The 23234-nt window shown below is 32.8% G+C and overlaps 1 protein-coding gene across 2 annotated transcripts in view; it reads left to right on the top strand.

Moving 5' to 3' along the window:
- LOC115885877 (sestrin homolog) overlaps nt 1-23234 on the top strand; it is a 396046-nt gene that overhangs the window by 358173 nt on the left and 14639 nt on the right. The window contains exons 5-8 of one of the 2 annotated variants that reach the window (XM_030904911.1): nt 18960-19130; nt 19240-19422; nt 21435-21675; nt 22457-22605. In XM_030904911.1, coding sequence (XP_030760771.1) covers nt 18960-19130; nt 19240-19422; nt 21435-21675; nt 22457-22605 — 744 coding nt within the window. The remainder of the gene's footprint in view (nt 1-18959; nt 19131-19239; nt 19423-21434; nt 21676-22456; nt 22606-23234) is intronic. The other variant, XM_030904913.1, reaches the window with a different exon arrangement.

Genomic DNA, 23234 nt, shown 5'->3' on the forward strand with positions numbered 1-23234 from the left:
CTGCGTATTGTTGGAATCAAAATAAATTCTTTGGATACAATTTACCTCTGTACAAAAGTGCTTCGTTTGTCCGCTACTTTTCCTTTGTTTCTACTTGTCTATCAAACTTTAAAGAATTAACAAAATAAACACTTTTTTTAAGATATTTTAACAACCGTTATTCGGATTTGAATGAGATTTGGGGTACCTATGTTTTGCTAAGCGCTTGAACATTTGACTTTCAAAAACATTAAGAAAAAGTAAGGATAGGGTGAAAACCACCCTCACCCCTACAGAAATTGTAGTTGAAATATTTTCCAACTCCACCGACCACTGTTTTTTTTTTTCGTAAAATGGTCCCTTCTTAGTATTTACTACATTTTTTCTCTTGTAAAAAAACGCCTCATAGAGAATAGCTACACAGATTTTTTTTTCCAAAGCAGATCTATGACAGACGAGGGAGAGTTCATTGCGTTTTAAAAAATAAGGGAAATTTTTCATAAAAAAATATACATATTTTGCGTTTTTATTATTGTTTTTTGCATTATATGACATTTCTAAACAGACTGCCTAAAGATAATTTTAAAAAATATATATTCTCTATTACCAACTCTTTCTAGGCTTGTTCCAAATGTCACCAGTTCATAATTGCCATTCAACGCCTATACACAGTTCTATTTAAATAATGCCGTGTTGCCGACCTCTCCCGTTAATTCCTAGATAATAGGAACATTTTTTTAATTTAAAACGTTCCTAATTGTGAACGAAGGCCAAAAATAAATTGTTTAAATTGAAGATTATTTAATTAATTATGTCACTAACTTTTATGCCTTTTTTATTGTTTTTTTTACTCAATTTTGATTAAATTAGCTAAAATTCGGTTGACATTTTAATAAAAAAAAATGTTATATTGTTTTCCTGAAATTAATCAAAATCGGGGCTTTAATAGGATCCAATAATGTACATATTCATTATCTTGTGTATCCTAATTCGGATCGGTTTCATTCGAAATGAATATAATATTAATGATACAACGATTGTTAATATAACAAGATAGCGGTATAAAAAATAATAAATAGAAAGGGAGAGTATTGTTCAGAGATTCAGAGTGATAAAATAACGGTATGTCTTCTGATAAATCTGTTCAAAAGCTGTGCAAAACTCACTATGCTAAAGAGACCTGAAACATTTTATAGTGGGGATAATAAATTAAATGAATTTATATTTGATTTATTATTTTGTTTAAAGATAAAAAAAATAATAAACCAAATTTATTACTTCTTAGTGCACAAGGTAATCATAAAAAAATACATAACACTATTATGTATTATAACATCAATAATGAAAGTAATAAATCAATCAATCAATCTCTCTCTCTCTCTCTCTTTCTCTCTCTCTCCTGGATATATAGTTAATTATTAGTTACCTGGATTTAACTACTTGTACCATTGCGGTTTACTTTTATGTTCATTGGCTTCTATGTTCGTTAGTTCATATTTTTATGTTCTTTTCTACAAATGATAATAACTTTACTTCTGCGAACATTAATGTTCAGTCCGTATTCTTTTCCTGCTCTTGTAACTCTGCTGAACAATTCTCGAAGGGAAGCTTCAATGTCAGTTAATATAACCGTATCATCAACGGTTCTTATGTTGTTAAAGACTTCCCAAAAATAAACAGTTATATCAAGTACATATCGAGGTACATATCGTTTTTTAAAAATATATTATTTGAGCAACATTTACGAAATGTTAGGGTCCGACTATAATTTCAAATTTAATATTTTGAATTATTATCCACCTTCAACTTACTATCTATTCAACAAAATGAATAATCATCTTCGAACATCTTCTTATGTCTCTTGTCGCTCTGAGCAAAACATTTATAATGATGGACGGATATAACAAAGGCTTTTATTTTTTTGAAGTCTACTTTATCCTCCGAGAAAAAAGGAGTGTAATATTGAAGTGAGGGCGCAAAAAATTAATTGGAAAATATGAAAAGATCCCTCTTAAAAGTTCAGTACCAATTTGAGTAAGAAATTTAATCCAAGATAATTAAAACTTTTTAATAACTCGGAAGGTATTCTATTTCTTTTTGGTTTGGGGATTTGTGTAAGGAAGTTTTTTTTTAATTTAATGAGGTATAATTTTACAACTTTTTTTCTTTTATTAAATATACAGCTACGATAAAAAACCGTGTTTTACTCTTTTTTAAACTTGTTTTAGCATACTTTGAAACATTTTTTAAAAAATGTTTAAATTGTTTTCTTTTCTAAATTACGCCTTGTATTCTGGACTAAATCTAGAGACTATACAGGAGTCAGTCACAGTGATTTATTTTACTTGGTTCTTGGAAAATTGAAGAAAGAAATTTCAAAATTACATAAAAGGTCTTTGTGGCATTAGCGTCATACATTGATTATTATTATTAAAACATTGGAAATAATTGAGAGATGTTCGAGTAAAAATTCAATTGGGTCTCAATCTAAGGCGTGAAGGCGCAAAGCAACCGACAAACGACTACTATGACATCCATCTATCTTTTTAACTTTTCAATGTATCTCTTTTTCTTATTGAGAATTCAGTGCATCTTAAAGTTTTATAGAATTGTATAGCGATTTTTGAATTGCGCCCAATGTTTTTCTGGTTGCAGACATTTACTAACATCTTTTTAATTGTAAATGTAATTGTTGTATAATGACCACCGCTTTTTTCTCGTTGCACGAGTAAGGGTGTTTTTCAGATGTTTTTATAAGTGTGCGTCCCTTGATCACTCCACTTTTCTACATGGCCATCCACATACTTAGTTTTTTACAGGAATATAATAATAATATTAAATTGACATGTGACAGCCCTGTTCTTCATCCATAGATCATTTTTATAACTTTCTTTCTAATATATACCTGCGAGTCAAAGAGAGTGCGTCTCAAAAATGGCTCACCCCTATAACTTTTTTACTTTTTCAGTTAAAAAACGAGATTTGGTATATTAGTATATGACATTAATTGGGATTGATTGACGTATTCAATTATTTTCGGTCACTTCCTGTTTCACCGGAAATTACTACAACTTTTGATTTTTAAATGGCACCCTCGGTATTTTTTTTGCTTTATTCGATTGAAAATAACACTCGGAATAGAATGACATATGTCTTTTGCCTGATGACATATCTAAACTTTTGACATTTGCGGATATGGTTTATTTGAAATTATAACATGCGGTTCATAACGAAAAGTTAACTCAAATACCAAGTGTGTGGTATCGAATTATTCGTAAAAAAATGCTTTTTCCAAATATGCTAATGAGTCACCCTCGTTCAGTTTGAAAAAATTGAGATATGATTAAAAATACAATTTGGGCATCTTTTAACCAGTCAGGAGAAGACACTAATAAAAACATTAGACATTCAAATCTATTATTCCAAGGTTCCTTGATTAAAAATTAATGTTTTTTTATATAGCAATTGCACTCTAGATTGAAATTTAACATACGATTTTTTATTATGCGAAAATGTCAAAAGTTGACATATGATATGTCTTTCTTTTCAGAATGTCATTGTCTATCGAATAAAGTAAAAAAAAATACCGAGGGTGCCATTTGAAAATCAAAAGTTGTAGTCATTATTCCGGTGAAACAGGAAGTGACCAAAAACAAGTGAATACGTCAATCAATCCTAATTTATGTCATAACCTAACATACCAAATCTCGTTTTTTTATCTGAAAAAGCCACTTTTAAGACGCATCCGGTATAAAAATACAAAATTTTCATTTTTTAAGAGAAAACCCTAATAGATGTATTTTTGGGGTCGAAGTATACCATCCTGTGCCATCACAGGAAGTCAGATATCTGGGAATAACCCTGGACAGGGATACCAACAAAGATTCTCATGATATGCAGAAAACTGGCGATAAATATATACCTAAGGCCTACTCCAGCATTCTTCAAGCAGAAATCTACGCTATCGAAAAATGCAAACAACTTATCTTCTACTTTATTATACTATAGGAACTATCGGAAACAGGAAATTACCATTTTATCGTATTGTGGGTTTAATTTTTCATCAGCCTTATTTCCTAATTTTTCTAATAACAGACTATCTTAATTTCTTAATTCTAATACTATTGCATTTTAATTTCAATCTTCGCGGGCAGAGCGCAACGTACTTGAGATGTCCGGTCGAATGTCTTAGGAGGGGATTGACGCGGCGGCGATATAAGATACTGATCCGATACCGTTACGGGACAGTTGGCATAATAATTAAAAGAAGACGGACAGCCGGCTTTTAAGGTTTAGGCGCCAAAAAGACGTATTTGTGAAATTAAGACGTAGTAAGACGTGTTTTATCATTTTTAAGAAGTAAAGACGTAAAGACGTACATGCCAAACTGTGTAACTAACGATAGTAGACCTAGTAACAACAATATAAGTGCCGTTGTATCTCATCTAAGTGTGCCTAAGAATAAACTTCGCTTGCTAAATCTATATAACGAACCTGTGTTTCTTCTTTTTTTTAAACAATACCCCTAGACAACTGATAAAAACCCTACATTTTTGGGGCCTCAGCCGAGATAGTGCAGCAAGCTGAAGTGTTATAGTGCAAGTAGAGAAGAAAATTGGTGTAAAATTAACGGCGCAAGAACTGAAGTGGAAATACCAGGTTTTACCAGGGCAATAGGTAAAATAATGGTTTATGTTGGATGAGGATATTTTCCAGTGGTAACACGATAACGCAGTAATTTAAAAAGTTGAAGTTAAAGACTGATGGACAGGTATGATGCATATTTGTTATTATTCTCCATTGACATTTTCTACAAAGTATAAATACTCATTTTAAGCAGTGAAATATTGAAAGACGATAATAGACAGGTTGTTTTGTTATTATTCTCCATTGACATTTTCTACAAAGTTTAAATACTCATTTTAAGCAGTGAAATATTGAAAAACGATAACAGACAGGTTGTTTTCTTTGCTGTTTATATTTTGTTGTAGATATAGTGACAGATCCGTAATGTTTGATTTTCATTTAGTTATTTTATGTTTTAGTATAAGTTATTTTAAAATTTAGTATCTACTGACTGCTAAAATTTTAGAAATTTGATTGCTACATTGCTAATCAAAATTGTGTTTATTTAATTTCTAAACCTATAGAATGGTTTTCTCAATGTTATTCTCTTTTTTCTAAGCCATAAATTAAAATATGTAATATTTTTAGCGTGTAAACATTAATCTGTAAGATGTTTAGATAAGTTATGTGAGGTGCACATTTTATCTAATTTGTTCATTTTAATTTTAGAGTTTTGAACCAAATGCTCCAATATACAGTCTATATGGTATAATATATATGGGGTACAACCTACCTAATTTTTTGTTGTTTTAAAATATATTTTTTGTTCTCTCATATATTATGTAGATAATAAGCAGATTATTTTTAGGTATTGAGTTTATTTAGGTATTATTATTATTTTTAGGTAAATGTAAAGTAGGTATTCATAAGTTTTTTTTTTCGCACTTTAGTATGTACCTCTTTAAAAGTATTTAAGAGTAGAGTCTGTGAGGATGACATACGTCTTATGGCTGTTGGCTCCTATTCTTTAAATTTTGGTTGATCAAGTAAAACAAAATGGCGACATTAGGGGATTTAGAAAGAATCGAGCATAATATCACCAATAGTAAACTAAAAGCTGTCAAAGCCTTACATTTTATCGCATATGGTAATGAGGGTCAGCCGCGGCTCATTAGAAAAAATTTGCGAAAATTTAACGGTTTTCGATTAGATGTAGATTCGGACGAGTATGCGCGAAAGATAGACGATATTAAGAAACAAGTTCCTTTAAATGATTTAACGGCAGTATGTCATATTTTAAATTTGGACTATGACGGAGATATTGATCAAATTTTAGATCGCGTTTGTTTATTTTTGAATGATTTAACAGTAAATGTGGAAGATGATGAGAGTGAAAGTGAAATAGAGGAAGAGGAAGAAGATGAAGACGAAACAGAGGAGGAAGTCGAAGAAGAAGTAAATAATCAAGCTGGAAGAAATATTCGTAGCCAAGCAAAAGCAATAAGAAACGAAGCGTTTGCTCTTACTTTTAGAGATGTCGAAGATAGCATCCGACCGTTCGATGGAAAGGATAGTTATCCAATAAACAAATGGATTTTGGATTTCGAAGAGATTGCAGACATAACCGGTTGGAACGAACTGCAAAAATTGATATTTGCAAAAGTCTTTGAGAGGATTAGCAAAATTATTTGTTCAATCAGAAAAAGGAATTAAATCGTGGAAGGTACTGAAGAGAAAATTGTTAGAAGAATTTGAAGTAAAAGTAAGCAGTGCGCAAGTGCACAAGTTATTAATGGCGAGGAAGAAGGAACACAAAGAAACGGTTCAGGAATATGTTCTAGTAATGAGGGAGATAGGAAGTAGAGCTCTGATAGAACCAGAAGTCATCATACAGTACATAATAGATGGAATTAACGACGATTCATCCAGCAAAATTGTCCTTTATGGAGCTAAGAATTTTTCGGAATTAAAGGAAAAAGTTAAACTTTATGAACAAATAAAAACGAAGAAAAACCCAAATAGTTTCAGTTCCCATACAGGAAAACCAAATTTTACACAATACTCAAGTATGAAATCAGGACTTGGAAAGAACGAAGTAAAGAAAGAATTTGGTAAAGAAGTGAAAAAAGAAAATGACGGAACAAAACCAAAGAATTGTTTTAACTGTGGAGAGCGAGGACATAAATCTCAAGAATGCCCTAATAAGGATAAGGGTGTAAAGTGCTTTAAGTGTAACACCTATGGGCATATCTCAACTAAGTGTACGAAAAATGGTTCCACAAACCAAAGTTCTTCAGGTCAGACAAGTACCTCAGTACACACTATACAAGCTGTTCCAAAACATTCAGTGAAAATAACTATAGATGATATACAACTGATTGCATTATTAGATACCGGAAGCGACATTTGTGCAATAAGAGATGATATTTACGAAAAGCACTTAAGACATATTCCACTAATTAAAGACAATATTGTTGTGACAGGAATAGGATGTAATAAAATAAAAACGTTGGGATTATTCAAGAAAAGGGTTGCAATAAATGAAGAGGAAATGGAGTTAACATTTCATATTATTCCTAGAGAAACTTCCAGTTTTGCAGCTATAGTAGGAAACGAATGTTTGAGTATTGTAGATATCAGTATCAGAAATAATGTAGTAGAAATATACAAAAAAGAGCAGACTAACTTTTTAATGGAAATACGAATGGATAAAGAGACAGATGCCAACAACTTAGACCTAGAACACATAAGTGAAGATAGATATCGAAATGAATTACGAGAAATAGTAAATAATTACAAGCCTGCGAAAACGAAAGAAGTAGACATAAAAATGAAGATTATATTAAAAGATGAAGAACCAGTTTATGAACGTCCAAGAAGATTAGCTGTTGAGGAAAAAACTATAGTAGAAGAGCAGATAAAGGCTTGGTTGGAAGAGGGAATCATTAAACCAAGTTGTTCGGAATTTGCAAGTCCGATAGTTTTGGTGAAGAAAAAATGCGGTGCCACCAGAATTTGTTGCGACTATAGGAAAATAAACAAGAAAATAATAAGGGATAGATTTCCTTTGCCCCTTATAGAGGATGTACTGGATACACTTCAAAATGCCAAATATTATAGCACTATTGACCTAAGAAATGGGTTCTTTCATGTGTCCGTTGAAGAAGAGAGTACAAAGTATACGTCGTTTGTGACACCTAACGGTCAATATGAATTTTTAAAGTGTCCATTTGGTCTCTGCAATAGTCCGGCAGTATTCCAAAGATACGTAAGTCATATATTTTTACCATTAACGGTAAAAAATATAGCTGTGTACTACATGGACGACATTATCATTATGAGTTCAACTGTCGAGGAAGGATTAGAGAGACTAAAGTTAGTTTTGGATTTAGCTAGTAGCTATGGATTACAAATCAAGAAAAATAAATGTCAATTTTTAAGAGAGAAGGTAATTTTTCTTGGTTACATAATAGAGGACGGACATGTACAACCATCAGATGAAAAAAGTTTAGCGATCAAAAGATTTCCAGAGCCCAGAACATTTAAGCAGCTTCAGTCATTCTTAGGATTGACGGGATATTTCCGAAAATTCATTGCTTCTTATGCATCGATTGCAAAGCCGTTAAGCGATTTGTTAAAGAAAGATCAAGTATTTACATTTGGAGATATTCAGAAGGCAGCGTTTGAGAAATTAAAAACCCTATTATCTAGTAAGCCAGTACTATACTTATACAGGCAAGACTGTGAAACACAGTTACACACGGATGCAAGTAAGCATGGTTACGGCGCATGTTTAATGCAGAAATTTCCTGAAGATGACAAGTTTCACCCCGTGTATTTCATGAGTCGGAAAACTACGCCAGCTGAAGAACACTACCACAGCTATGAGTTAGAAGTTCTAGCCATAATCCAAGCGGTAAAAAAGTTCAGAATTTATCTTTTAGGAATACCCTTCAAAATCATTACCGATTGCGCAGCATTTGAAAAGACAATGAGTAAGAGAGACCTGACTACTCGAGTAGCTCGATGGGCGTTACTACTCGAGGAATATGAATATAAAATTGAACATAGAAGTGGCAGCCGTATGGCCCATGTCGATGCTTTAAGCAGGTGTCCAGAAGTTCGGGTATATCAGATAAGTAAGCAAGAAGATGGACTTTTACAAAGATTGAAATTAGCGCAGAAAGAAGACGATTATATACAAGCGATTAGGAAAATTTGCCAAAAGGAAGACTACCAAGATTTTGTCGTTAAAAATAACATATTATACAAATATGATAGTGGATTAGATTTAATAGTGGTACCGAAACGAATGCAATATGAAATAATAAGAAGAGCGCATGAAGTTGGACATTTCGGAGCAGTAAAAACAGAAGAAATAGTAAAGAGAGAATTTTTTATCAACAAGCTGAAAGATAAAGTTCAGAATTGCATAAGGAATTGCATAAAATGCATCTTGGGAAATAAGAAGGAAGGAAAGAAAGAGGGACTATTACATTCAATTGCGAAGCCTGACGAACCACTAATGACGTACCATGTTGATCATTTAGGACCCTACCTTCGACGAATAAACAATACAGACATATTTTCGCAGTAATAGATGATTTCACAAAATTTGTCTGGTTATATCCAGTTAAGTCAACTACGTCTCGTGAGACCATTGATAAGTTAAAGATACAACAGAAAACTTTCGGCAATCCTTTCAGAATAATTAGTGATCGAGGCACTGCCTTTACTAGTAATGAATTCAGGGAGTATTGTGATGAAGAAAACATACAGCATGTGACGATTACCACCGGAGTACCCAGAGGAAATGGTCAAATCGAACGAATCAACCGTACCATTATCCCAGTATTTACAAAATTGAGTCTAGACGACCCCAGTAAATGGTACAAACACGTAGATCAAGTGCAAAGAGCGCTTAATTCTACTATTCAGAGAAGTATTGATGCGTCACCTTTCGAAGTTATGATGGGAGTTAAGATGAAATGCAAGGAAGATGTTTTAATAAGAGAAATGTTAGAAAAGGAAGCAGTAGACATTTTTCAAGAGAAAAGGCAAGAAATAAGAGAAGAGGGTAAGAAACAAATTCTAAAAGTTCAGGAAGAAAATAAAAGCATTACAATTTAAGAAGAAGACAGCCAAAAAATATCATGTTGGAGATATGGTGGCTATTAAAAGGACGCAGTTTGGGCCAGGATTGAAATTTCATCGTCAATATTTGGGTCCATACGAGGTGTCAAAGTGTAATCTAAATGAAAGATATGAAGTTGTAAAAGTTGGACATTCAGAAGGACCAAGTCTCACCACGACTTGTGCTGAGTACATGAAACCTGGGTAGAAACTGGTAGCGAATCCGAGTCAGATTCCTAGTCAGTATGGCCGAGTGTGGGTTTAATTTTTCATCAGCCTTATTTCCTAATTTTTCTAATAACAGACTATCTTAATTTCTTAATTCTAATACTATTGCATTTTAATTTCAATCTTCGCGGGCAGAGCGCAACGTACTTGAGATGTCCGGTCGAATGTCTTAGGAGGGATTGACGCGGCGGCGATATAAGATACTGATCCGATACCGTTACGGGACAGTTGGCATAATAATTAAAAGAAGACGGGCAGCCGGCTTTTTAGGTTTAGGCGCCAAAAGACGTATTTGTGAAATTAAGACGTAGTAAGACGTGTTTTATCATTTTTAGAAGTAAAGACGTAAAGACGTACATGCCAAACTGTGTAACTAACGATAGTAGACCTAGTAACAACAATATAAGTGCCGTTGTATCTCATCTAAGTGTGCCTAAGAATAAACTTCGCTTGCTAAATCTATATAACGAACCTGTGTTTCTTCTTTTTTTTAAACAATACCCCTAGACAACTGATAAAAACCCTACAGTATAAAACAGCGTTAAAAGCGATTAACTCAGTATCCATCAATAATAATTGCCTAGAGAAGCTGAACAAATCAGGTAAAGAAAATACAATCCTCCTACTCTGAGTGCCATGCAGCCCACCAAGAGATAGAAGGTAATGAAAATGCAAACGATCCTGCTAGCGATCCAGGAGCCAACACCCCACTAACTGGACCAGGACTATTCTGTTTTCCAAGTGGAAACCAACTCAGAGCGGAACTCAAGAACCTGGAAGACTCCACCCGTAACCTGCAACGGTCTAAGACACTCGAAGAAGTTTCTCAGGACTTACGACCGAGAGAAAATGTTCCTTGGTTAAAGTAACCAAGGTAGAATTTGGTTAAAGTAACACCTTAGTAGAATGAAGCTAAGAAACAACGGCGAATGCAGATTCTGTGGGGAAAATGGGTAAACACCCGAACACATCATCACTGAGTGCCATGAACTTTGGTACGACTGATATCGGAGATGGAGAACTACTCTCTGTAAAATCGTCTCAGATACTGGCTTTTGTCAAAGCCCTGAGACTGTATGATGAGTATGATGCGTATGATGATTCCCATACCAAAAAATTGACTCCCATACCAATCTACATCTACAGGGTGTCCCACTTAAGATGGATACAAGCCAATATCTTGGTTGTTTGTTGAGCGATCTTTTTCATTTTTGAGGCTGTATGGCTATAAGACGTACATTTTGCCTAGGGTAAGAAATGCGATACTTCATAGACGTACGTTTTAATGGTGTTTGATATTTTTAATCAAAATTAGAACTTAACTATCTTAGGTAAGGAGGATTCAATATAATTTATCACATTTGAAATAAATACTGTCCTAAGGGTAGTTTACTCTTGACTTTTGACTCGAAAAATATCAAACCCCATTAAAACGTACGTCGATGAGGTATCGCATTTCTTACCCTGGGCAAAATGTACGTCTTATAGCCATACAGCCTCCTGCAAAAAATGAAAAAGATCGCTCAACAAACAACCAAGATATTGGCTTGTATCTATCCACTTATTAAGACTCACCTTGTATAGTTTATGTAATAAAAAGTTTCTTTCAATAAACGAGGTGGTTTCAAGAAACTCGCGTTAAAATAATTCGTTCAATTAAGGGAAACAATGTTAAAAAAAGTAACATTTCTGTATTTCTCTCTTCGCAGTATGTGGATGCGATGACAATAAAAATCATTTTTTTACTGTATATTTAACAAGCAGCTTTTTCCAGGAAGCTCGGGTTTATAAGAAAACGACAATGGAACAGTCTAAATAAAACGTTAAGATCTCCCAAGTATATATTTTCGTTGTGTAAAGCTTTAGACCTCGTTTAATACACGTGTATAAATTAATTGGGTTTATGTTGTTTGGCTGCAGATCAAATACAAAGTGCCACGTGTCACATTTTCTTTTATATAAAATGAACTATCAACATATTTAAGAGTTTTGTTTTGAATACTTTGCTCCTTGGATATTTCGGTGAGCTTTAAATTATGAATAATACTTGGATTGAAAATATAAAATATAGTTTATGAAAACACACATTTTGCTTTAATATTTTTTACATTTTTATCTATTCTGCTACTACCAGAAATCAATAGAAGATTAAGTAAACATGGAATACATATGGAAGAAACTCAATCATATTCAAATATAGAATGCCACTTTACCTTAAGAAGAAAACATTCGATCAATGTGTACTACCAGTCATGGTCATGACCTATGCATGGACACTTAAAACGAACATCGTAAGGAAACTCCATGCCGCACAACGCTCATAGTAACGAAATATGCTGGGAATAACCAAGAGAGACCGTAAAAGAATAGAGTGGATACGACAAAAGATTCAGGTAATAGATGCTATTCATAGAATCAAATCCTTCATGTGGCAATGAGCGGGACAGGCAAGAAGGAAAGACAACAAATGGACCACAAAAATTAAGCATGTTACCCACGAGGAATTAAGGGACTTAGAAGAAGACCAAATCTAAGAGGGGACATAATGATCGAAAAAAAGGCGTCACCGATATCTATGTAATGAAGATCGCTGTCATTTTATATGTAAAATTTAGGAAAGGAAAGTTTAGTATTAGGAAATTATCAGGAATAAGTCGAAATCGCATAGCAAACAATAGACCACGATGGGCCCAATTACAAAGAGATTATCTAAATATGTAAGGGTTACACCATAATTGGAGATGGTTGAATACTGGAAATGATAATATTTTCTTATCATCAACTTTTTTCTCAATATTAAGAGACGGTCCCAAGCCGGAAACACTGCAACCCCTTAAGGCCTTGTATGTTCTCTTTCTATATCTGCACCTAGTTTCACATCCCTGTACCCTTTATCATCTTGTGCAGGTCCTTGATAGAACGGGAGCATAATTTCGCCGGTTCTAGCCTTTGTTTTTTCAAATAGAAACTGTCGCTTGCGATCCAGAGCCTTGATTTTGACATATTATGGCTCTACTGTTTCAGGATCTTTATCGCATAGTCTGCAGCAAAGACTTCCTTGATACTGGTTGAGCTTGTTCAGGTAGCACTTGACAGTCATTTGTCCTGTCAACTTTTTACTTGCTAAGCATTAGCAGTTCCTTAGAATTAAGTTCTTGGATGAAGGCCTTGCCTCTGCCTGTTTCTCCAACAGACGGTCTGCTTTTTCTTTGAGTTTTACTGCACTACTGGAATATATATTTGGGTATTTCCAGTACTGGCTCTGGACCAATCCTATGATCCTTGCTTTTCTAGTAATCATAGCTTATTATTTAGTACTGGCTGGTTATTATCTTCGTTTGTTTTTGAGTATTTGTCACTTTCAGCGTCTATTCTCACACATGCCAGCAGTCAACGAAAACACGTAGATTTTCATGCATATAATAACCGTAGGTCGGCAGGCTGGTTCTGAATGAGGTGTGATCAAATTTATTATTTTTTCTTCTTTATTAGTTACACTCAATTCTGGAAAGATCTAGATTCTTAAACAGCCAGTACACTACTCGCGAAATAAGCCGAAGTAGGTCAAAGTCGAATGGTGAACAGGGTTATTTCGTGTTTTCTCGTCTAATGAAAATAAACCGAGACAAGGCAAAGATAGGCGAGGAAATAAGAAATATCCCTCTTCGCTATTCAACCTTGACCTACTTCGGGTTATTTCGCGAATAGTGTAGAGACAGTTTTAAATATTAGAATACATTTACAAGTATGAATCAACAGACGATTGTATTTCTTTACTATGCACTTATATGTAGAAAAGTACTACTCGTGAAACCAAAATTCAATCTTTTATCAGCCTTTTGTAATTAAAGATGCCGTTTTATCAAATTTTGAAAATAACATTTTTGCAAACAAAGCTTGTCGTTTGCAATATAAGTGGTGCAGTCGGTAGGATTGTACTTTACCTTTTTAGGTGGCTTTTTTTGAACAAATTGTTGATGTTTTAACCCTCAAAACGCAACCAATTAACCAGAACGATAACAGAACAATCAATGACAATGGACAAGAAAGAATCAGGAAAGATCTAGAGATTAATATGAGCAACTCCTTTTGCTGCCTCTGATCCTCTGTTTCAAAGATCATCAAAACCATACCATACGATCCAAAAAAAAACAGTATAAATGATAGCTTGTTAATGTGAAATTATGTAATAAATGTCATCGATCGTCATTTCTTAACCAAATTGACGACGTTTTTTTCGATCATACAGTAATTGTTGGTGATATTTAAGACATATCAAACAGAGAAATATATAAAAACTAAATATATTATTAAATATATGAATATAGGAACCAACATATTACGTTATTAAATTTTATATCAGGTATTATTTCCCTCTGTAAATCTCCAGATCAAAATAAAAATAATAAGAAGCTTAGGGGATATATGTTGCAACGTCGCCCAATCTAAATGTAGTATGGTTTAATAGGCAATAAAAAAATATAGCTACCGTAAAGCGTAGGCTGTCTTATTATTGAGATTTAAATTTGAATAAAGAAATTTCCTGCACATGTTTTACGATACTCTTCGTTATTTTTTATGTTACTTATTCTAAACCAAGAAAAATGCCTTGTATATTTGTACGGGTATGAATCCCATCAAAATATTTTTAATAAAGACTATTTCAAATTTTTGCTTTATTACATTTTTTTTAATATACGTTTACATAATATTACCCTTGTCTGTTTTATTTTTTCTTGAGTAAGTTTTATTATATTTTTTGTTGTTAGGTTAGGTAGGTATTTTTAAATTGCATATATTAACTAGAAAAAAAAATGCTTCCAATATTATTTGTAAAGTTAAGGATTGTTTTCGCATTTTAAGTTTTTATTTTTATTCCTTTATTTTCGTTCTTGTTTTGTTTTAGTTTGTTTACTTGTTTGTTATATACATATTTAAACTAGAGTTTTCTGTTGAACTGCCGGAGAAGTTTTAATATATATTAGAAAGTAATGTATGGCATACTTATAGCAAATATTACAAATATATTTCTGAAATGTACAGGGCGTTTAAAAAATATAATTAAAAGAATGTGTTTACTTAACTTTTTTTTTTAATACTATAATATATTAAATAATTATTAATGCTATAAAATAATATTAATAGAGTGTTTTAATATGACCATTTAACACTACATTAAAATTCATTATACTTGGTATTTTAAGCTCACTCACAATTTTAAAACACTACATTTTTGATGTTATTTTAACTAAAAATTCTGTATAAAAATATAGTGTTTGATATTCAGAATGAATTAAAATTAGATATATTGTTCTCAATTATTTGAACACTATTTTATTGATTTATTCGTTATTTATAACGGTTTTTGTATCTAAAGTGAGATGAAATTATCTCATCTAAAACTATTGTGTAGTTAAAATGAATTCAGATGTGTATTGAGAGAATGCATTTTGAGAAAAAAGAAAATTAGTCAATAAATGTCAATTTTCTGTACAGATTATCCTCATGGTCACCCTGTATATATTTATTTTTATTAGCGACATGTTTTCGGCCAGTTCCTTATTAAAGGTTACGTCATCCGCGTAAATTCGTACACTCTAAAAACAGCAGAGGTTAAAGAGGTATCCTGCCATACATCTAGGCATCAATTTAAATTATTCTAAGCCATTATTTTTACGACCTCGACCCATATACTTAATCCGAACATTTTATTAGAATAGTCGTATTAAACATGTTTTATATGAATTCATAACTTGAAGTATGTTTTTGTTAGAAAAAAAAATTGTCAGGCATATACTGAACTTTTAACAGTCTAACGCTGTACTTTCGGGTTGCTCTCAGGGGGTCGGGTAAAGCGTGTGTGTGGCCGAAGGAAACATATATTATATTTCAGAAATCTGCCTAAGACTTAGCCCGGTCCTGTGATGTTAAACCACACCTAAAATTCCAAACACACGTGCTTTAATTAAGGCTTGATTAAGGTTTGCAGAGCTTCAGCATTTCCCATAAAATAGCGAGATATTTGTTACAAATATATAAGTGACAGTGATATAAATTATATATTACAGTGATATAAATTATTTATCACTGTAATCACAAAACTTCAATCTATTTCCGTATTGTAACGGAATTTTAAAGTATGTCTTTATTTTCGAGAAAATTTAGTCCAAACATAAGGAATATTTTGTTGACGTTTGACCATCAAAATCTTAAAAATAATATTGTCTAAAAATGTGCGGATATAGTATAATCCTTTATTTTTAATTTTCTTCTTCATTTCTTTAAAAATACCTAGCCAATTTTACATGAAACGTTAAACGCCGAACGCTTATTTTGTTACTTTTTATTATGAACGGCCTTTTCATGATAATCAACCTTAATAGCCATTATTACTTGATGACATATTTGATTTTAGTTTAATCGATATGTATTGTATTACTTTCCTTGATTAAGAATGCGTACAAAAACAATATTAAGTTATGAAACGCTCGAGTATTTTAATTTATTGCTGGAGGAAAGGACAAGTTAATCACAATTTAATTATCATATAATGGTTTGTTGGGTGACTAAACAAGAAGAAATTCAATTAGGAAGTTGGAGCTCGGGCAAATCATGGACTCATAAAAATTCATAAATACTTTCTTCGAAAGGGTTTAGTAGAATTGAGAATATTTTAATTTTTCTCTAGTGACTTAATAATTATTAGTTTATTTGAAAAAAAAAGTTTAATTTTTTATTTAAATGTAAATGCCTATAAGATCATTACATAAAATTAACTAATACATTGAACATTATACTAAATAAGAAATAAAATATTTAAACTTCAATAATTGGTAATAAACATTATAAAAACTTAAAAGAAGTTAGCACAATAAGAAATATAATTGCAACATATTTAGAAGAGATTTTTCCTGTCTGTAGCAAAATCTCAGATGTAAAAGTCGGCTATTGTCACTCAAACGAGACCTAATCTTATTGAAAAGTAAACTAACCAAAGAAAAAAAACTCTTTCAAGCTTGATGCTAGTTGACGGAATTGTTAAAAGATGGTATTAAAACAAAAAATGCCATTCTTTCTGAAAAAGGTTATTTTTAATTATTTGTTAGTACCAATAATAGTAGTAGTATAATAAAGTAGTAGTTTTTTAAAATATGTAGTAGTTTTTAATTATTTGACGTACCAAAAGAACCGGGAATTAATTTCGAGTCCCGGTTCTTTGATGGCTCAAAGAACTACGAACTGGCTTCTTGGTTCTGAAATCTGGTGGCAAGGGTAAATGCTTTGTGAAAAGGGTACCACTGGATAAGTAATCTAAAGATCAAAGTGCTACAGTGGGTTTAAAAAGGCCGCAGGGAATTGACCAATACCGCTTTATAACACGTAATCTAATCCCTTTTTGAGGTAAACACTACTTTTTTTTAAGAATTTTATCCAATTTATTTTAAAGTTATAACAAACTAGTGTGTTATAACTTCAAAACCAGACCATTTTATAGAAATTATTAAGCTTTATTTATAAATTACTAATTCAATTATTCATTTAAATTAACATTAACATTAAATGAAAATGAAATTTCTTTTGTAGATTCAGAAATTGTAAAACCTTGTATGCCTCCAAATGCTGTCCCTCCACTGCTTGAAATATTCTCTGTCATTACAACGGACAACGGCTGGTTCTGGAATACTTACAGAACCTTGAATCTTTTTCGCAATCTCTATTTTATTGTTGATGGACTCTTCGATATATCCTTCCGCAACCGTTACAGATCGCCATCCTCGGTGTCTTTTTAACGTTGTCATGTTAACTCCTGCATTTGCCAGTAATGTAGCGGATGATCTCATACAATGGCCAATGTATTGCTCAGGATGCTGTAGGCCCAAGTTCTTGCGGAAGATCTTCCTGAATCATTTTTCTTTAAAATCTGACTTGCTGGTTGATAATTCACTATTTTATCGTTAAAAAATCGCGATTTATCTAAATGACGTCTTAATGTCAGTGCTATTTATTATTTACAAAAAAACAAAAAACGCACATCTATATTGCATAGTAACATAAAGGCACCCTGGTAATTTATTAATTCGCAGCAATGAAAATAGAACTGGTAGATCCTTTTAAATCAATTATTCTTTAGAGAGATTGGACATGAAACAGTTCTACTTAGAGATTGGACATGAAACGACTTATATAACATATAAGTCACTTGAGAACATTATCCTATTAACTAGAACTACCTATTAAATACTAAATTAGCAATTGATCATCACCATAAAAATGGTACGTTGTTATTTTGTACGTCGACAGATCGTTGGATTTACCGACTCGGATCCAACGACGTCGCTTTTAATAGGAAAGCGACGTCACCGGTCGTATCACCAGCACCCGACCTAAATTTGCACAAAGTCTAACGTCGCTTCAGGTCAGATTTAGTTCGAAGTCAGATAGATGCTACTTGGGTATTTTTCTCCATTTGTTTCTGTCTTTCGCCTTTATTCTCCACCCATCCACTCTTATCCTTCTCAAGTCCTCTTCTACATCCTTTTTCCATCGGATTCTCGGTCTACCCCTCCTTCTCTTTCCACCTATTTCACGTTTCATTATCGTATTAGGAATTCTTGCTTCGGCCATTCGTTCAATGTGTCCCAGCCATCTCAGTCTTTGTGCTCTTGCTACTCCCTCTATACTTGGTGCCCGATATAGTTGCTTTACTTCTTCATTTGTTCTTCTGATCCATATGTTGTCTATCTTCTTTCCTCCAAAAATCTTCCTCAGTATTTTTCTTTCCCAAATCTCTAGCCTCGAACTTTCTGTTGCATTGAACGTCCACGTTTCACATGCATACAGCACTATTGGTCTTATCATTGTTTGGTACATTCTGATTTTTAAACTTCTCGAAATGTTCTTACTCTTAATAATTTTCTGTAGTGCGCTGACACATCTATTTTCATGACACATCTATTTTCATCTGTCAAATGTTACTTTTTTTCTGTTACTTTTAGAAAAATAAGAATTGTACAGAAAACTGTGATATTTATGTTTGTTTTTCTTCTTTTCAGACTCATCCACTGTTCGTGGATGCCTTTCTCCAAAATAACCGCTTGGACCATGTCTCCCAAGTTATGGGGTACCATCCGGTCTATCTGGAGCAGTTCCTCAAAGCCCAGAACTATATCTTACGTGGAGACGGTCCGTTGCCATTTGTTTATAGACATTACATAGCCATTATGGTAAGTAAAAGAAATAACGAGATTTTCTTCTTCCATTGTTTTAATTGCTTCTTTTCGTTATTGTTAAGAACAATATCATTTAATATTAATGTTATGGTTTTGTTTGTAGGCGGCTGGAAGACATCAATGCAGCTACCTCATCGCCCTTCAGAAGCATGAATTTATGCTACAGGGTGGCGACGAAAACTGGCTTAGGGGTCTCAAATACATACCTCAGAAACTTAGGAATTTGTATGATATCAACAAGATCTTAGCTCATCGTCCTTGGTTGCTCAAAAAATCTCATATTGAGGTATGTTTAAATCACATTTTTCTTCCCAAAAAGTTCCAAATGAAACTCAAGATGTATGTCAATACAGTTTAGTTTTAACTGAGTAGCTAATCATTTGCTGATGATCACTTGTAGTGAAAATTGACATATATCATATTGCAACCGTCATGGCGGTAAATTTTGAAAATTCTATTTAAACATACAGAAAGTTAGAAGAAAAAATATCATCGAAAAGTAACAGAAAATATCATTCGAAAAATCAAACATTTTTAAAATTCTTTGTATCTATTGCAAAATAGACATATTATACATAAACTTCCATTTTATATTTAGGGTTTTGAATACCTAGTAATCTGACAGCACTTTTTACATAACAGGTAAAGAGAATTTTTAAATTTGCCAAGACAATTGCCAGATAATATATACAGAGTTGTTCACCACATACGACACGGAGTATTGTCGCTAAACGATTAGATTTTTACAAATTGTAAGTTTTTTTTGGGTTAGTTGAAGGACTATTAGAGCTACAATTTAAAAATAATTTTACAAGATACTGTGTCCCAAATAAGTAAAAATATTATAGTTGTATTTTTTTCTGCGATTGAAATAAAGGTAAATTTGATTAAGGTTTTTATCTCACTTAAACATTGCCGGTTTTGAAATATATTCAATTTTGTGAAATTGCAGTAAAAATTGTAAGGCTTCATTTCTCCAAGGGTATCAAAGTTTTTAATACTAAATATTTACTGAAGATTATTTATTGATCAGATATTGTGTTGCAATAATAAAAATTATACTACCATATACAGAGTGTCCAAAAATTTCTATTAAATAATTACTAGCTTTAAATGGCAATAACTTGTTTAATTTAAATGGAACACCCTGTATATTTTTTACCTATCTCTTCAAGTTTTCATAGAAAATGCATTTTCTTTTAATTTAGGTCTCATTTATCACTATACCCATGGAATATTGACATTTTAGATTTTTTTTAAAGCAACTTATGTATGTACAAAATGTACAGGTGGTAAAAATAATAATATTGCATGTCTATTTGTTTACAAAAAGAAAACTATTTAAATCTTATTCGAAAATTATGGAATCTTATTAAAAAAAAGTTATTTTAAATAAATATGGATTTGATTCAGAAATCAATATAAGAATAAGTTATGAAAATTAAGGTTTCTGTTGTTATAAATAAAAATGAAATAAAATTTATAAGATGTTACTTTTTACCACACTATCTAATACACATACAAAATTTAGTTTTTTAGTATTTGGAGCAATTATTATTAATCAATATAAACAGTCAATTAATGTAGTTTGAATACTGGGATTATATTAATTCCCTTAAATCCTCTTTAACAAAAAATCTTTAAACGGTTTTTTTATTTTTTTTTGAATGAAATAAGCGAACTATATCGACAATATTAGTATCTGGTATCTTTAAAAATAATGAGGTAATATACTCTGTATAGGTAGTATAATTTTTATTATTGCAACACCAATATATGGTAAATAAATAATCTTAAGTAAATATTTAGTATTAAATACTTTGATACCCTTGGAGAAATTTTTTACTGCAATTTCACAAAATTGAATATATTTCAAAAACGGTAATGTTTAAGTATGATAAACCTTACTCAAATTTACCTTTATTTCAATCCTAGAATTTAAAAATAGAATAATATACAGGGTGTTCCATTTAAAAAAATACAACCGTAATATTTTTTTACTTATTTGTTCCACTTTAATTGTATCTTGTAAAAATATCTTTAAATTTTAGCTCTAATAGTCTTTCAACGAACCCAAAACTTACAATTTTTAAAAATCTAATCATTTAGCTACAATACTCTGTGTCGTATGTGGTGAACAACCCAGTATACCAAAATTATTTTTTTCTGTTTTTGGACGTGGTGAATTCATAGGCAACTGAATTATAAAGATATCCTATAGTTTCTTCTTTTTGCCTGATATTTCGATAGTCTATTTTATTTACATACAAGTACTTCATTGTATGCCTATTCTTCCAGAAACTGACCAAATGCGGCAAGGACTCCTGGTCGCTGGCCGAAGTGGTTCACGCCATCGTCATCCTGGCCCACTTCCACAGCCTCTGTTGCTTCGCGTTCTCCAGCGGAGCCAACGAGGAACTGGACCAGGCCGGCGGCTACCAATACCCCGCAGTACAAACCGACACGTCTGTGACCAGGACTGCACAGACACCGTCACCTAGTAGTAATAGAGGAACTAATACCGTTGGAAACCGTCGCGGTAAGTAGTTAGATTATATTTTATGAGGTGGCTTTTGGACTAGAGGTGTGTAGTTCGTGAACGCACTAGTTCAAATGAACTATTCCGACCCCGGAATGAAAGGAACTAGTTCCCGGTTTCTCAAAGAACTAGTTCCTCAGGATTCCGGGATCGAGACTGTGACCGATATATAATAATATGCGATGACGACGGATCGGCCAGCGCGATCGTAGCCCGATGCTAGGCAGGAGTGGGGAGTGCCAGCCGTATATTATCGGATCCGGACCTAAAGGAACTAAATAAAACACTGGTTTACGTACGGATCGGCCAGCGCGATCATAGCACGATGCTAGGCAGGAGTGGGGAGTGCCAGCCATAATTAGGATATTATTTATTATATACCTATACTGCAAGAAATTTGTTTTCTATTTTATAATTTGGCTTGCCTGAAAAAAAGCCTTTTGCCATCCTTTTACTATTGATAGTTGCGCCTCGGTGGTACGAAACTACTACCATTGCACACAGGCCGTTATCTCCCGTTCGGGACTTAATATCTAACCTATACTTTCCGACAAGTCGGGATTAACTATCTCTGCGCTGTGGTTGTCATTTTGTGGATCTGCCCAAGCTCACCTGATGATGGAGTAGGGCTCCGAAACCGGTAGTGAGAGCAGGTTGATCCACATTATGACAAACACAGCGTAGAATTAAAATTATATATCAGCAGTTAAGTGGCAAGAATATTTTAAATCGATATTATGATATTTTTGTACGTCTCTACATTCATCCTTGTTTATTTCAGAAGGCTGTGAACCTGTGGGACCATGCCCCCCATCACCAACGGAACCGGAAGTAGGAATAACGACCCTTATGCAACGTATGAAAACTTTATCAGAACAAACGGAAGAATGCACCCCTGGTGAACTGGCCAAAAGATTCGAAAATATTGAGGTGAGTATCTTTATATCTTATTTTTTCCTATTTTAATAAGTAAATATCAATAACAGATCTAAGACTAATAATACAGAATAGACTTAAACAAAATTAGATTTTTGAAGGAGAACATAAAAGTAAAAATTTAAGCCATTTTTCTTGTATATATTGATTCCATACTTTTAGATTATTATTTAATCTAGAGGAGACGTTATATACTTATCAAATAGTTCTAATTTATTAAAAACGTTAAAATATATTAATCTCCCGATTACATCAGAAGTGGGATCAGTTTTAACACAGCGTTCTTGACTGTTATTTCGGACTTACTTACTATTGATTTGACTTTGTGATCTTTGACACTATCGTTTAGTATATACATCGGTTTCGCAGATAGGTAGACCACCGAAGAGGTGATTCTGACGCATCAAATAAGGGCTAATCTGCACGTTAAAGAAATAAAAACCAAATGTTTTGGATAAACTCTGTACAAAAAATGACAATAACCGTCACTTTACAGTGACAGTTGTTGTCTGTCATAATTCAGAGGTATATTGAATTTTGTGCCAATTTTTATCTGTCGAAATCTCCTCTGGTTCGTAGGCCAGACTTTAATCGTTTGCTCATTCTGAGAATTGTTATAATTA

Source organism: Sitophilus oryzae, unplaced genomic scaffold (genome assembly GCF_002938485.1).
Source record: "Sitophilus oryzae breed Bouriz unplaced genomic scaffold, Soryzae_2.0 scaffold_465_pilon_pilon, whole genome shotgun sequence".
Classification (NCBI taxonomy): Eukaryota; Metazoa; Arthropoda; class Insecta; order Coleoptera; family Curculionidae; genus Sitophilus; species Sitophilus oryzae.